We start from the raw sequence: 15,802 nt of genomic DNA on the forward strand, positions 1-15,802 counted from the left end.
GACTGAAAGCCGGCGGCGGGCGCTTCGCCCGCTCCGCCCTCCCTCCCCCACTCCGCCTCGCTCGGCCGCTGAGGAGAGCAAAAAGGCGGGAAGCGGCGGCGCGCGCTGAGGGCGGGACGGGGGACGCCGCCTAGTGCAGCTCCCAGACCTCACAGAGCAGCGCGGTCAGCCTGGGGTCCTTCGTCCTCCACGTCACCAGCACCTCGGCGTGGCTGTGGTTGAGGGTGCGCAGCTGCGTGAGCCGCCCGATGAGGCGGGCGAAGTGCTGCGGGTCCTCGGGGTGATGGATCTTGGAGTACTTGTAGAGGATGCCGAGGAACGGCTCCTGCAGCTCTTCCACGTGCCTCTTGTTCCTCAGCAGCGGGCGGTCTGCGGAGCACAGCGCGGTCACCGCGCGCCCGCCGCCGCCTGAGGGGGTGCGGGGCAGAGCGGGAACCACCGTACCTGAGAACAGCACCGTGGTGGCTACGAGCAGAGCGTACTCGGTCTCGGTGACTTTCAGTTCCCCCATGCTTCTGTAGAAGTAAAACAGCGCGGTGATGAACTCCTCGGTTATACCTTGAGAATGGAAGGAGGGCATCAGAGCGCTGCAGCGTGAGAGAAGGCTGCTGCGCACCGTGTTGCGTGAGACAGTCAACAAACTTAAGCAAAAATAGTAATAAGAGCCGCACTGCGTGAGCTGCTCCCGCTGAGTGTGTGTGTGGTGCGTGACGCGTGTGATTGCAAATGGAGTCAGCAGTGCAAAAGGCCTCCAGGGATGGTGGGCCCGAGGCTTTTGTTACCTGTGGTCGTAGTGGAAGTGGGGCTCTCCTCGCTGTGGGACGTTTCGATGGCGTACAAGTTCTTCTTGAGGTTTGCAGCGTGGCAGCATGCTGCGTGCTCGGAGCGCCTGGTGTGACCTGGAATGAGAGAGCTGGCAGCTCACAGCCGTGTCACGTCGGTGTGCGTCTGCTGTGCAGATCTCAAACATGCAGACTGTGATCACACCCAGGCAAGGGAAAGAGTTGCTGGTTGTTTTGCATCCTGCACTGGAGTTCATTCCTTCCATTCCAGTTGGTCAAAATCTCTGCTGTCAGTCTTGGCACGATATAACATTAATGAAGCTAATATTTACCATCCACCTCCTAACGTGGGCAAGCACTCAGAGGTGTTGATTTTTTGTTTGGAAAGGAGTAAGGCAAAAATCCATTTATTTATTTATTTTAGTACACTGTGGAAAAAAATTGCCTCTAGAAGGCATTCACACCTCGCTGGTACTGCTGTAAATAGTGCTATGCTTTAATAGGGAATTACTCCAGATTCATTAAATTGAAGCTTGCCACTAAATTGATCAGAGTACCTCTCCTATGAAGAAAGGTTGAGGGAACTAGGCTTGTTTAGCTTGGAGAAGGCTCCAGGGAGACCTCATTGTGCTGTTCCACTTGAAGGGAGCGTATCAACAGGTGGGGGAACAAATGTTTACATGGGTTGATAGTGATAGGACAAGGGGGAATGGTTTTAAACTAAGACGGGAGATTTAGTTAAGGTGTTAGGAGAAAGTTTTTTACTCAGAGGATGGTGATGCACTGGAACGGTTTGCCCAGAGAGGTTGTGTATACCCCATCCCTGGAGGCATTCAAGGCAAGGCTGGATGTGGCTCTGGGCTGCCTGGTCTAGTGGTTGGTGACCCTGCCCACGACAGGGGGGTTGAAACGAGATGATCTTCGAGGTTCAACACAGGCCATTCTGTGATTCAAAAAGGGCTGAATTACTGGTGTTTATTAGAAAGCTTTGTTGGTCCAACTTACTTTCACTTGATGATTGGCATTCACTAATTCTTTGGTTGTAGATCTGAGCGGAACACAAAAACATGGCCTCCACTGTTGACCCTTTTAGCAGTGCAATTTGATCTTCGCTAGCTAAACTTTCAAATCCTGCAAAGAGAGACTTATTGTTAAGAGCTGAGGCTCAGCCTGCTGTCAAGCACCTCACGTGGGCTGGTAGAAATTTTTTAATAATTACTGAAAAGAAGGAGCCACAGTTAAAAGACATCTGTAAAAAACACTATCTAATGCTCTTGCATTCCTGCTTGCTAGTTTGCGGGTTAGGAAAAAAGTTGCTGTTGTCAGTGTCCAGTGTATATCGTTGTTGCCTGCAATGAGTTGCAAACTGAACTGGATTTCAGACAATGTGTTTAAGTGGTAATTCAAGATGGTGTTTTGAAGTCAAAGTACCATCAGAAAAACATCTCTACTCCATGTCAGAAACTAGGGGGCAAAAAATATCAGTAAGATTTTGAAGAAAATGCTTTAATTTGTTCTCACATTGAATAAACGGTGATCCCATTTGTTAGGCTTAGAAGACTGAGTAGTCAGTCGAATTAAAGCTTTCTTAAAGCTTTCCTATTTTTAAATTAATTAATTTAATTAATTTTATTTTCTTAAAGCTTTCCAGCTTTCCCTATTTTTCTCAGATTTTTCTCAAATTGATGCCATGAATACAGAGTTCTGCTTCTTAAGACATCACACTACTCCGTAACACTTCCCAAAGGAAGGAACTTACCTGGGAGCCTTTTTGTGAAATCCACCAGCACTTGTACGTGGACAACTGCTGACTCAGAGAGATGGAGAAAGCTTTCCTCGGGACTTGTGGTTTCTTGCAGCTGCATGAAGGAGCATTTAGACATCTGATATAGCCAAGATACCTTGCTTAGAATAATAACAACTCACTAACAGAGTCTGATGGTTCCGATACATACAAACTTCCTTGCTTCCTCAAGGGGAATTGTGTATTTCTGGTGTGCTGCTACGATGTGGTCCAGAAGCTGATGTTCCCCTGGAGTAAGTTCCACCTTCTCCATAGTCTAAGAAAAAAAACCCAAAACAATCAAATCGTAACAAGTTAGGGCAAACTAAACAATAAAAAAGTTATTTAAAATAGAGAAATGTCCCACTTTTCCAGATCTTGTTGTAGATGATACATGCTTACTATTCAGTCCCTCATCTTCCAGTTTTATGTTGCAATGAAAACTGCTCTTTGGTTTGAAATTCTTTCTGAGTCGCTTTGACTTGCACTGTACTTCCGTCAGCAAACCTGTGAGGCATGAAATTATGAATCAGTGCTTTTTTTTTTTAACGGGTAACAATTTGAAATCATTACTGTTATTATGATGGATCTCAGGAGCTATAAGGAAGTATGCTTCCTAGAGAATATGGAAATGTACTGTTGATGAAGTGAGCTGCTGTTCTGTACCCACCAAAGGCCTGAGTGTTTGCAGTCTTCTCATGTCATGTGGTTTGTGATTGTGACGTATGAGTGTGAGAATTTTTCATAAAGATTTTGTGCAGTTTTTTTAATGCTTTGTTTTTCTTTCCAAATGCACACATCTGATAAGCTTGGAGAGCTGATGGCTGTCCCGAAGGTCAGGATATTTAGCTGTCTAGTTAGTAGTTTCTGTTTTGTATTGTTATGACTTTGAACAACAGTCTTCTTAACTTCAGGAGATACTTCCCAAGTATTGGTAGTTTCTGCACATGAAGGTGCTGCAGGTGCTGCAGACTTAAACATTCCTACAGCGAAATTAATTTTATATGAATACCACTTCAAATCACAGAATCGTCTAGCTTGGAAAACACCTTTAAGTTCATCAAGTCCAACCATCTACCTAACATTACAAGTCCTCCGACAATCTGTGTCCCTGTGTGCCATGTGCATACATCTCTGCCTCCAGGGACAGTGACCCCACCACCTCCCTGAGCAGCCTGTACGATGCCAACCCACCCTTTCCATGAATAGATTGTTCCCAGCTTGCCATCTAAATCCCCCCTGATGCAACCTGAGGCCATTGTCTTGCATTCTGTCACTTAGCTATAATGAGAATAAGGGATTGGATAGAGAAAAGGATTAATCAGGAGGGAGCACTCACATTCTGCTAGCATTCCCACAGCCTTGCACTTCTTCAGGCGACATTCCTGACACTTCCTGCGCATGTACATGTCCATTTCACAGTGACCACCATTCTTGCATCGGTACACTGCATTTTTGGTTATGCTGCGTCTGAAGAATCCTACAGAAAAGAAACAGGTTATGATGAAGGACTGTAAGGAGATTTATCTCACAATTCATGGCCGTGTTACTTTCTTGACAATGAAAGTATTACCTTGGTTTTTCATTTTCTTTGCAGTGATTTAATTATGACATGTTCTTTCTGACTAATATTAATCGCTGCTTTCCTTAACTGATCAAGACAGCTTCCATGTGAACGAGCGAATTAATAGCTTGCTAACAGCTATTAAGAAAAATAATTAATGATTTTTAAATAAAACCTAATAAATGGCCATAAGAAAATAAGCACTCACTTAAATAAGTGCTGTTCCAATGAATACTCAATAGAAAATTAAATGCTCTTATTGAATGTGTACAGAGAAAACATTTCTTCAAAAATGTTTGAGAAGTGTGAATCTGAGGGTATTGTGTTGGACAAATGATTCTTTAGATTAATTAGAGTTCCTATAGAAATGTCAGTTTAATGAATTGTGTTCGTTTGAATGGCAGGTATGCAACAGTGCTCTGAGCTCTGTGGAGTAACATACAGATGAATGTCTGCCTCTTACCTTTACAACCTTCACAAGTAAGTGCATTGTAGTGATAGCCAGATGCTTTATCACCACAGACAACACACAGCTCTTCCTGGCCCTTCAGTCTCAAAGATGAGTGGTTTAATCTAGGTCTTTTTAGTCCTTGAAATCCACTGTCATCGAAGTGGGAAGCCATGAAAGGAGGTTTGCTTAATTCGCAGTTACTGATTATGTATTGTCCATCGCTGTATTGAGAGTCCAGGCTGTACGTACTGAACTGGGATTGCGAAGGTTGTGGCTGTAATACCGGAGAAGGAATTTGAACTGATGAGTATTGACAGTAAGGTGCCGTCTGAAAGTCAGTGTCTTGCAGCTGATAATTCATGTGCTCTGGTAAAACATCTAGATAAAAAGGAAGTTGAAAATAGAATAAAAACCTAGGGAGTATCTTGACATCAGCTAGCTGATGGTTTTTTTTCTTTTGTTTTGTTTTTTGTGGTTTAAAGATTAAATATTTAAGCACAAATATTAGAGGAACACATTTTCACAAAGGCAGTCTGACATATTCTATTAAAACATGCAACCTGTAACTACAGCTAATATGGAAGTGAGATGTTAAATATTCTAGAAATGGCTTGTTAAATGGTTGGGCAACGTCATGTGGCTGATACTGGACTCTTATTAGGAAACTGAATATTAGTTCTCAAGCGAGTATATAGCTACTAGATGTACACTTAGAATTAGGTTTTTATCTAGTTTTCTGCATTCAAGAAGGTTTTCTCATAAAAAGGAATTCGTTAGTGAGTGAAATGTTTATTGCTGATATGTATATTTCAGGCATAATTTTGAAAATACTGTACTATAAGAATCTGAGAAATTAGAGTGGTAAAATTTACTGTGGTGGGAGTCTCAAAGTTGAAACTCAGAAGAGGAAAAAGCAAATACCTGTTTTGTTTAACATTTTTCTGCACATAATCCTTTATAATTTTAATTATTAAAAAACAACAACAACAACAAAACATGTATGTTTGAAGTTATGAAGAAGGCTGCTTTCTGCCTTTCTGGTTGTAGTGTTTTAATTTAATCCAGCCCCCCTTAAATGTACACAGCTGTACTGATGCATCCCATATTGGTTTTTATTGTTCAGATCTCTGTAAAAACTGGAAGGTTTTTTTTTAAAGTGTTTTGGAAGTCCTTTTGTTTTTAATGGACTTTTAGTCCTGGTTTTACTCACCCCTAATCAAATTAGTTATTGCAATTACAATTATGTAATATATAGAATATAATGTATTTGGAACACTGTAATGAGACCTATATCTTCTTCATGCCAGTGAGAGGAAGACAGCACCACTAATGCTTATATGAAATGATCCATTTTCATAATCACACTATACAAAAACCTGTATCAGCATATGCTCATACACTGGAGCACTGCTTGAAACTGGTATTCAAATGTGTAGCTTCTAAGAGCTTGTAATGTTACACTCAGATTAAGAAAATAATGGGAATTCCCGCAGACATTAATCTTGTTTTACTGCTTCTTCACAATATTACAACTTAGAACTACTTACCATAATACTGTATGGGCTCAGCAAGACAATACCCATCTGGCACAGTGACAAATGTATTTGCCATGTTCTGCTTCCAGTGTCACTGTTTCATTCACTTTGCTATGGGATAGGTGTTTTAGAAATAAGAGACCTAGAGAAATGGGAACAGAAGAGAAATGGGTGAGAAGGAATTGCTAGGTAGGCTTAGCTACAGAGCTAAACCCAGGGAACTCCATAAAATGAAACTATTTGAAGATTGTAAGGAAGTTAGAGGTATGTGTAAAGTCACGTAACGCTTGCAGTGAGATTGAAAAGTATTAGATTGTCCAAATAGTGGGAGTTTGGTGGAGTCCATTCATAAATCTCCTGAGTGTATTTAGAGCTCTTTTGCTCCTAACTTTACTTTGCTAACCATGTAGGGAAAGGGACTGTCCCACTGCTCTGCCTGCTGGGGCCTCACATCACACAGGGGGTGCAGGTTTGGGTGCCATAGTTTAAGAAGGACATAAAACTATTAAAGAAGATGTTATAAACTTTTTTATTTTATATTTTTGTATGCTCTAGCAGGAGCAATATTTGAACTTATATATGTGTAGATGCAGTCTGTGGCATTACTACAGCAACTGAGTAATGCTAGGGTAGCTGTTGCAGTATCAAGCTGTACTTTACTTACCCCCTTTTCCCTCTGTACATGGGGAATGTGTGCAAGTGCAAGCTCCACTGGGTTAAAATACCTTGAGTCTGCTGCCTGCTGAGTAAGCTCTGTACAAGACATCTTGCCAATGAGCTATTCCTAGGCTTTCTATAGCAGGTAGGAAGGACAATAAAAAGGCAAGCGTTTGGAAGCAAGTGAGAAAATTAAGCTCTTAGATATGCAACTGGACCCTCTATATCTGTCTTGCAGAATTTATAGCAAATTGGGTTTAAAGATCTTCCATGAAAGACTCACATAAGAGATAGAGTGCAGCGCTTACACGTGGCTGCAGCTGAGTAAATAAATGCATCACTTTAAGGAGTCTGAACTGAAATCGTGTCGTGAAAGACACGTCCCTTCCCCCAGAACCAGACATGGCTTTGAAACTGAACACTTTGTGTTGCCAGTGGAAGGTGAAAAGGTACAGTGAGACTGGAATGTTGGTTTTTTTTGTTGTTGTTATCTCTGCTAGTAAATATTTGTTTGAAAGAGAAATTACTCATTGAATCATGAGGTCCTTATCAGTTAGATCAATTTGGCATGGGCAAAGTCTGCATTTTTCCTAAAATATGTGTATTTGATGGAGAAGTGTGTTTCTGGATTCCAGTGGTTCCTTTAAATAAAAGTTAACAACAGAAACTAAAATAAAATTACGCTGATACAGTCTGAAACAGATGATGCATGGGAAGCATGAAGTACACATTACTAGGAGCAGGGTGTTCAGTTCATTACATATCCTACATCTTGCAATCATTTAGTCAAGTTTTCCTCAATTTAGATGACTCTCTGAGAAGGGTTTTTGAGGACTTAGTCCTTCTTTTTCATCTATTTGTAATGGCTAATAAGTTAGCAGCTGCAGACACAGAATTTTCAACTTGGAATGAGATTTTGAAAATCAAAACTTTTAAATTAAAAGAATGTTATAGCAGAATTAATACTAAATCTGTTATTTGAGGAATGCTATACCACCTTGAAATGAGATGTAATAGTCATAGTACCTGCGTATAAGTTAACCATTTCATTTTCTGACATTAGAGAATGTAATGTTGACAATTTGTTCTGATATAAAATTGCTTTGAGCCTTCTAAAACAAAACTATAGAAAACAAGACACATGAGGAAGGAACTTATTACTCTTGGACTGTAAAGCTTTGATGATTTGTAAGATTGACTATTGCACTGCCACCTCTACCTCACTAGATTACTCTCTCCTATGTGTTTGATAAGTATGGAAGCCTCATCCAAACTTCAGACGTTGATAAACTGATGTGATTCTTCATATACTGGTCTATCAAAAGTTCAGAGACATCCATAATCCCTCACACTTCCCTAGGAATACACCACGATCTCAAGGACACTTCTTCAGCTCACACATGTTCATTAACCCTTTGCTATGCAAGCAGGTGAATACTCTGTGCACAAAAGGTGAGCTACACATTGTGAAATCACTAAAACCTTGACAGAATGTAGCACATGTAGCCAGTAGTAATTTTCAAATCAAAAAACTTGGACAAGGTTGAAATGAGACTGGGGGACGAGCTCTGGGTGTTTTGTTCAAGTACAGTCATGCCATTCCCAAATCAAAACGTTTTATCGTCATCGTGGATGTCCATTTTTCTCTTTTATATTTCCTCTAAATGTAGCCATACTTTTTGTGTTTGCGTGCTTTAAAAATGGGAAAAAAAATGAAAACACAACAAAACATTTCCTAGAAAGGACTCCAAAAGATCATTTGCCTAAAAAGTGGGAATAACTGAATATGAAATAAGCTGCATTTTTTATAACTTGTTTCATAGTACCACAAGTAACACAGTGTTGAGTTCTTTATGAGACACTCTGATTTTGATCTAAGTTTCAACATGACATGTTGTGCCTTGCTTTTCCTTCTTCACAGTTAATTCTGTGGAGCTATTTCTGCTGTATTGCTGTGTATGAAATCCTGAACGCTTGGAGATTACTTTTTTTTAGGAGCCTCTACAAGCAGAGATTCTTCTTCTTCAGAAGAAAATGTGACCTAGAGTATAAGTTGCTGAAGTACTTCTGAAACTGTTGCACTTTTACGGATTTATCTTTGACAGTTATCAGTTTTCTGAAATAATAATGTTCAGTGTAAACTGTGGTGTTTATTCGAAGCGTTGGTTGTCCATCTAATACAGAACTCAGCCGTGTTCAGTTATTAGTCCTGACTGGAAGACTTCATGTTATCAAAGATGGAAACCGTTACAGAAAATAAGTAGGTAATTAAAAAATAACAGAATATCAAAACAATTATTGTTTATTGTCATTTATGGCAAAAGTTGTTTTTTTGTGGTTTTTTTCTTTTTTTTTTCCTGTAAAATACCACAAAATAAAGTAACACCATCGACTTCTGTTATTAAATTTGTTAAGATGGAAAAAATACCGCTTTTAGGAGAGGCTCTAAGGAGCTGTTTAAGAGTTATGTTATGACAGTACTTTAACTGCTATCATAAATATTTTGATAGTTGAGTCATAGGGAAATTTCTTGTTTGTGGGGAATTTTAGGAACTCGAGCTGAAGGTCCCCAGTATTTATTTAACATACCTTGTGGCATGTTAACAAACACGTAGTGTAACTAGAAGATAGGTTCTAATCTCTGTAGTATTGCAGTAATTTTGCTTCTGGAAAGCACAGCTTTGTTTTTATAATTTGTGAAGTTTAAACCAGCAGAGTACAATCAGTGGCTACTAAGTGTGATGCCAGGAGAAATATTCAGTTTCAATCAAGCAATTAATAACATCTGTAAATAAAGAGTGTGTGGGGTTTTTTTTTTTTTTGCAAGGGAATTTATAGGATCGTTTGAGTTGTCTCAGATGTAGCTAATATGCATTATTAAATTTTTAATTGGTTTTCCAGGTTTGAATGTGCTGTGAAGGTCTCCAAAGCCTGTTTGAAGAAATCCCATTTTTCTCCTCATTAACTGTGTTCCCTTTTTGTCATAAAATACCCTTTTGAATCTTTCCTGTAAATAGAAATGACTTCTTCCACCACTTGTGATGCAGATGAAACCTATTTTTGGCATCGTTACCTCATTACTAATTATTGCTAGTGCATAGTTTATATATATGGTACAGTCAGAGGTTGGAGATTGTTTGAAACTTACAGCTTTTCTGGTACTTTGGGGAAGGTAAACGAATAACTGAATTAAAAGTTTATTTTACTTACTTCTGTTCATCAAACGAAGTTGCTGGAAAAAAAATCTTGATAGCTAGGATACTTAATTTAAAAGTGGTTGTTTTCTATATTAATTTAGGTAACAGTTTAAAAAGAAAACAAAAAATCCACAGTACCTGTAATATTTCCACCTGGCAAATTGATTCACGACTACCACAACAATTTATAGTCCCAGAGCTCTAAGAGAAGTAAATGAAATACCTACAGTAGCTGCAGAGCTTTTCTTGTTTCCAGAGCAAGTCCGTGGGGCTGTAGCGGTGATCCCAGCTCTGAGTCCAGCTGGAGCAAACTGGGCCTTTTCCCTATTTATCAGTTTGTGTGCATACACTAGGCTCCAGACAATCTGCAGAGCAATCCTACAGCTCTGAGACACGAACTTCCCACACAGCCTTTCCTGGGGTCGAAGCAAGGGCAGCTGCAAGTCCACATAAATCAAATAATAACTGGGTCATCAGGGACAGAGGCCACGGGGACCTTCACGTCATGGTTTCCCAGAGTTCTCCCTGACTGATTACTAAGTATTTGCTTTCTTGGTAGAATTTAAAATTTTCCTCTTTGGATTGCTTAACGTTGACATGCCAGAGTGCTAATGGAAGATGTTCACTGCTTTGCAGAGAAAATACTGCAATGGTATGAATTCAGTGTCTCTCCATGAAATAATAATTGAATTTGCTGACACTTTATTAGGTCACTGTTGTGACACACAGAACACTTAGCATGCTCTACCTGTCCAAATTCTAACGTACCTGTGCAGATGCATCATGCAGAGGATTTCAGTGAGTTACCATATTTTTCATGGGTCTGTGGCATAACATGCAGCAAAATGGTATAGAAACCCTTCAAAGAAGAGTCGTGTTTGTATTCAACAGGTTCCCAAGAACAGCATGTTATTTATTTTCATATAGACACCATTCAGGAATCTGTGAGTGTGCCTTTGGAGCTGCAGTTGTTGAGATTGGCTTGCAGAAGGATAAAAGATTGCCTCACATATGTTATATGGGCATTGTACCAGATTTTTGAGCTTTCAGATGCTTTGTATGGGGCATGTGTGGTCACTGAGGACTGAAATGCATGGGTTTTGAAGTATGGATGAAGATAATGATCTTGTAAATTAAATTACAAACAGCATTTGTCTTCACAGTGAAAGAACCTTATTTGACAATGTACTGAGATACCAGAAAACTCAACACCTTTGATAGGAAAAATGGAACGTTTATAATTGGTAGAAAAGAAATATTTTGTCTAGAATTTCCTTCATAAACACCACTGGGTTTTTCCTCCATCTTTTTGGTCTTTCTCATGCAAAACAAGCAGAGCTTTATGAAATGTTGTCTGTTAAATACTACAGACTTCTGAAGTTATTTTGGGTTTTGTTTTGCAGTTGGTATTTTTTTGGATACGAGATAGTTTATGGCAAGCCATTCAAATATACCAGTGGGATGTGGACATTTCAAGTGTGTTAAGTCTGAAACCTAGGTTTTCAGGAGAAATCTAATGCTGCTTCTGCTCAGTGCTATAAAATCTATTGGATTCAGAGCAGGTTTCTAAAATAAGTATACGAGAACCTGAAAGTAATTTGTAGTAGAAATTCGAGTTCTGCATTGAATATTAGAATGTGCCTATTTACTCGAACCCACATGGCTGTCTTCACAGCTGTGGTAATAAAACCATTTTGCACCGTCATGCAGTGATTCAGAGCAGAGGAGTGGCCCACTGTCAGTGCGTGTATTCGCACTGTTCTACCAGCCATTCTCCTAGTCGAGGCTTAGCATGACAATAAAACATGGAAGACGTGAGAATCCACTTGAATCACATAAAGAACTGCTGCAAAGAAGGGAAAAATAAACTGTTTTCCATACTTTTAAAAGAATCTGACAAGCAATAAAAAGCTGATTTAGGAATAAGGAAGATTTACTGTTCTAGAAAAAACATGGCAGTAAAAATATCACTGGAATAACTGCATATCCAATCTTCACTAGTGGAGATTTTGTATATCAGGTTGGACTACATCACAGAACTTAAAAACTGTTGTCTCCAAGTTATGTTGATCTGTAAGGAAGAAAAAGGAATGGTGGCATCTCTTCCAGCTCTAGCTTCTGTGATTTTTATAGTTTTTTAAGACAAAAAGCTCTCTGACTAATATTCCTAATGCCATTTAAGTAGGCAAACGAAACCAGATACTTTGAACATGCTTTGCTAGAGGAAACAACATGTTACTCATAGGTATGGGCTAAAATATCACCTGACAGAGCTCCTGTCATGAGTGGAAATCCAGAAGTGCCAATGAAGTAGAGTACAAGGGGCACAAAACACGGCTCTGACCTGAACACCTTCCACTGCACCACTTCTGCAGCCTCGTTGTCATTGACAGTGTGAGCTGTCAGCTTCTGTCTCACCTACACGGAAAGTTTTCCTTCATGCAGTTCAGTCAAAGAATTTGATGAGTGCTGAAACTGCAGATTCAGACAGCTCCCTTACATAGATGCCTGCTGAGAGGATTCATTTTCAGGGTACCCAAACAACTGTATTCATCTGAACTCAGGATCTTGCTCGGTATTTGAATAGTTAAAGGAAATCCTATCTACTCCAGCTGGGTCTTCTCTGCATAACTGACCCATTCGGCTTGATCTGGTATTGGACTGTTTACGTAACTTCAGTAATTAACCACTCTCAACCTCATTAATGAAACATAAACCACCTCTTCTACTCATTTATTAAGCCCTTGTCAAACAAAACTTAAACACAGGGCAAAATCTCAGCAAAGGAACAGTCCAAAAGCTACTGGGATCTGACTGCAAGTCCTTAACGGTCACTTTGTTGTTGTTTTGCAGTAAAAATTAAACAGAAGTGATGGCATTGTCTATTGCTTTTGGCTAACTTCTCACAAAAACATCTGAGGTCTGTCACACGAGGGCAGTGATGCCTCCACAACTATTTTGGTCATTTCAGTGCAAAACGCTGATGTTCCAGTTCATTACTGTAAATCATTAAATGATGAAAGCAAGAGTCAAACACTGAGCAACTGCGATACTTAGGAAAACTAATTGCTTATTACAGTGTACTTTGTTATATGTGAGTTAAAGGTTATGTTGAAATGTAGATTATTTCATTACAGGATTAAGTTGCTCTTGCTACTAAACTGTTCTGAACGGCATTAAAAAGAGTATTTACCAAAGAATCAGATGCACTAAAATGTTCTCAGTTAATCTTTACCTATTTTTGGTCTAGAGGAATATTTCAGCAGTGGACTGGCAGACTCAGACAAAAAACGCTGAGCTACTTAAATTCAGAATTTGTTGAGGAACTCATGGGATAAAAAAAGAAAGGGTACGTTTTCTGATTACCTTCTGTTCCTGATTATTTAATCTTCAAAGGGTGCAGTGGTTCTGGCACTGTTTTCTGCACGGCACCAACAAACCTCAGCCCTGGGTGAAAACCAGTTTACGTAGTTACTATTGTAAGGTGTAATTAGTTGAGATGTTTGAGAAACGTATGCTTTCTTATTGTCAGCATCTGCCTCTGCCTGCAAGGGGGTCACCTTTGTCAGGTCACTTCTAACTTAAGAATGTGAGCATAATAGCTCAGTGCCCATGTTTTCCTGCATACAGGTATGGCCCGGAGCCCTAGCCAGACCACATTGCTTAAGATCTGATGTAATATTTCTAATGATGAGGGAAAACATTAAAATAAAATAAAAAGAGAGAAATATGCTATTTGTATGATGAGTTCACGTGCTTCAAATGTACTAATTTCTGCAGCTTCACTAAGTTTGTGTGACGTTTGTGTGACATTTCCTTTGAGCACCGGTTTGCAAAGCTCTTATTTCCCCTATGTGGAGCTTTTTGAAGCAATGTTATTTACTTGCATTAATTAAAGAACAGCAGTCTTCATAGAGTGAAACTATCTGTTGCAGCAGAGGAAGGAGTGTGAGGCTAGTCAGGGAAACTCCATCAGGCAGCGCTGTTCAGCTTGGATTTGCACACTGTTAGACATTATGTACTCTGCTGATGATTTCTGGGTACATTAAGGGCCTTACCTGGTGCACATTATTTTAAAATCCTTGGGATTTTAAATCCTCAGGACTCTTCCCAGCTGCAGGCACCCGTGTTGTGCTGAGAATGCAGTGCAGTGTCTGATGCCAAACGTTTTAATGACTCTTCCTGTGCTTTTCTGCTCTACAGTTCTTTCCTTCTGCATTTTCCTGCTCCATGCTCGAGCCTCCTAATGAGCAATACACAGAAATCTATCTACTCCATCACAGAAATACTAATGATGATTTTACCAAGATAGCCTAGAAGTGGTTTTCATTCTATAGCAGCTTTGCTGTTTTGGAGTGCCTCAATACATTTATATCTAGCATATATTTTTCCTGCTCCAACAAATCCATGTTCTGTTTGACAAAATACAGTCATGTGGTTAAGAGTTATTAAAAGCATTAAAGCACTAACCTCTTGTAACCTCATTTTTCACTTTGTACACATACATAAGTGTTTAATCGAATTGAAGTTAAACACTAAGATGCTTGAGAGGCCAAATTTATACATTCTCTTCAGTTTATACAGAACTGATGCGATAAGCCAAAGAAATTATAAGACACCACTACTCTGAAAATGCTCAACCACTGATTTGTTTAAGCTCTGTTGCTACGTAATAGAAGTTCTGGTGAGAAGCATGCCTAGCATTTAAATCAAGGAGTTCCGTCCTACTGGGATCTGAGCTGTCCTGGCGCCACACTAGCTCATTCTGCTGTCCTTTGGAAGTTGAACAAATGCTTCTGTGTCAAGAGATCTGCTGGAGAGGGAGCAGGCCACGTCCCTGAGCGAGAACGCAAGGCCAAGAGCTCTGCAGTGGGAGCACAGTACGACTCCATCTTCTTTTCATTCTGCTTTTTATTTCGGAGAGTCAGAAACCCACGGAAGGAATGCACCAGTCCTGAAATGGAAGCCTTCAAAGCAGTGCCTCTCCCGTGTCTCCGCTTGGCATGAGAGGCTAGAACGTTATCTCTGAAGCCAGGGAAAAGTAAGCATTAAATCATGCCCAAAGGCAAGTAGAAAAGCAAGGAAGAGAACAGATCAAACACACGGATTCAGACATAGTGCAACAGTGCAACTTCTGCTGTGGTGTAATAACCATTTGTGCTGCACAGGACCACTTGTTCCTTTATCTGACTTCCAGCTGATATGAATTGGAATTGCTGGTGCTACACTGACCTTATTGAGTACCCCATCTGTAAAACAGAATCCAAATGTTACAGGTTGCACATTTGACTTCACAGAACTTTCTTAGACAGAACAGGGTCAAAGGCAAGAAGATGCTTAACAGGTATACATGGAGCATTTCATGGCACAGACACATTTCATGCAGCTGTCCTGCGTGGCTGCTCACAGGCCCTATGAAAACTGAAGCACGATGAGGAGCTTTAAAGGCTGCTGTGGAGCTGGAAGTTAAGCAGAGTGAAACAGCAGAAGGAAAGAGGATTTGGGATGCAATTAGGGGACAGACTGTGGAGCAGGAGGAGCAAATACCGGCTACAGCATAGGGATTTTACATCCATCTCCAGAGAGGATACACTCTTGCCCACTTGTTCCATGACCAGAATTGTAAAGAAAACAGTTTCTCAGTTTTCGGTTCAGGGATCAGCCGCTATGAAAAAGGACTTCTGGTAACTGAATTGTTCCTGTGTGTGTGTATCAAAGGAGATTTAAACTTAAAAGGTGTCTTGGTGCAGTAGTCCCGCTGACACATGGCCGAAAATACTGCTTATAAAGTTGGTAATATCACATAAAAATGTGACACATTGCTAAGTTAAGC

At 40.1% G+C, this 15,802-nt stretch overlaps 1 protein-coding gene across 1 annotated transcript; it reads right to left on the minus strand.

Moving 5' to 3' along the window:
* Nucleotides 1-12: 12 nt before the first annotated feature.
* LOC136051065 (bile acid receptor-like) lies at nt 13-10,384 on the minus strand. Its single transcript, XM_065740305.1, has 11 exons — nt 10,197-10,384; nt 6,128-6,257; nt 4,593-4,854; nt 3,905-4,045; nt 2,933-3,072; nt 2,738-2,842; nt 2,542-2,641; nt 1,788-1,913; nt 783-899; nt 445-558; nt 13-369 (listed from the first exon to the last, which is right to left on the minus strand). Exons 2-11 carry the CDS (start codon nt 6,161-6,163, stop codon nt 131-133), a joined length of 1,380 nt encoding a protein of 459 aa, XP_065596377.1. The 5' UTR covers nt 6,164-6,257; nt 10,197-10,384; the 3' UTR covers nt 13-130.
* Nucleotides 10,385-15,802: the final 5,418 nt, after the last annotated feature.

Source organism: Cyrtonyx montezumae, unplaced genomic scaffold (genome assembly GCF_038088225.1).
Source record: "Cyrtonyx montezumae isolate F1298 unplaced genomic scaffold, pur_monq_1.0 scaffold_26, whole genome shotgun sequence".
In the NCBI taxonomy this organism is placed as follows: domain Eukaryota; kingdom Metazoa; phylum Chordata; class Aves; order Galliformes; family Odontophoridae; genus Cyrtonyx; species Cyrtonyx montezumae.

Coding starts and splice junctions, on each gene's coding strand:
- LOC136051065 (XM_065740305.1), bottom strand. CDS start 6,163: ATGGGTATTGTCTTGCTGAGCCCATACAGTATTATG. Junction 4,046..4,592: donor TACTTGTGAAGGTTGTAAAG/GTAAGAGGCAGA, acceptor TCTTTTCTGTAG/GATTCTTCAGACGCAGCATA. Junction 559..782: donor CACTTCCACTACGACCACAG/GTAACAAAAGCC, acceptor TCCATTCTCAAG/GTATAACCGAGGAGTTCATC.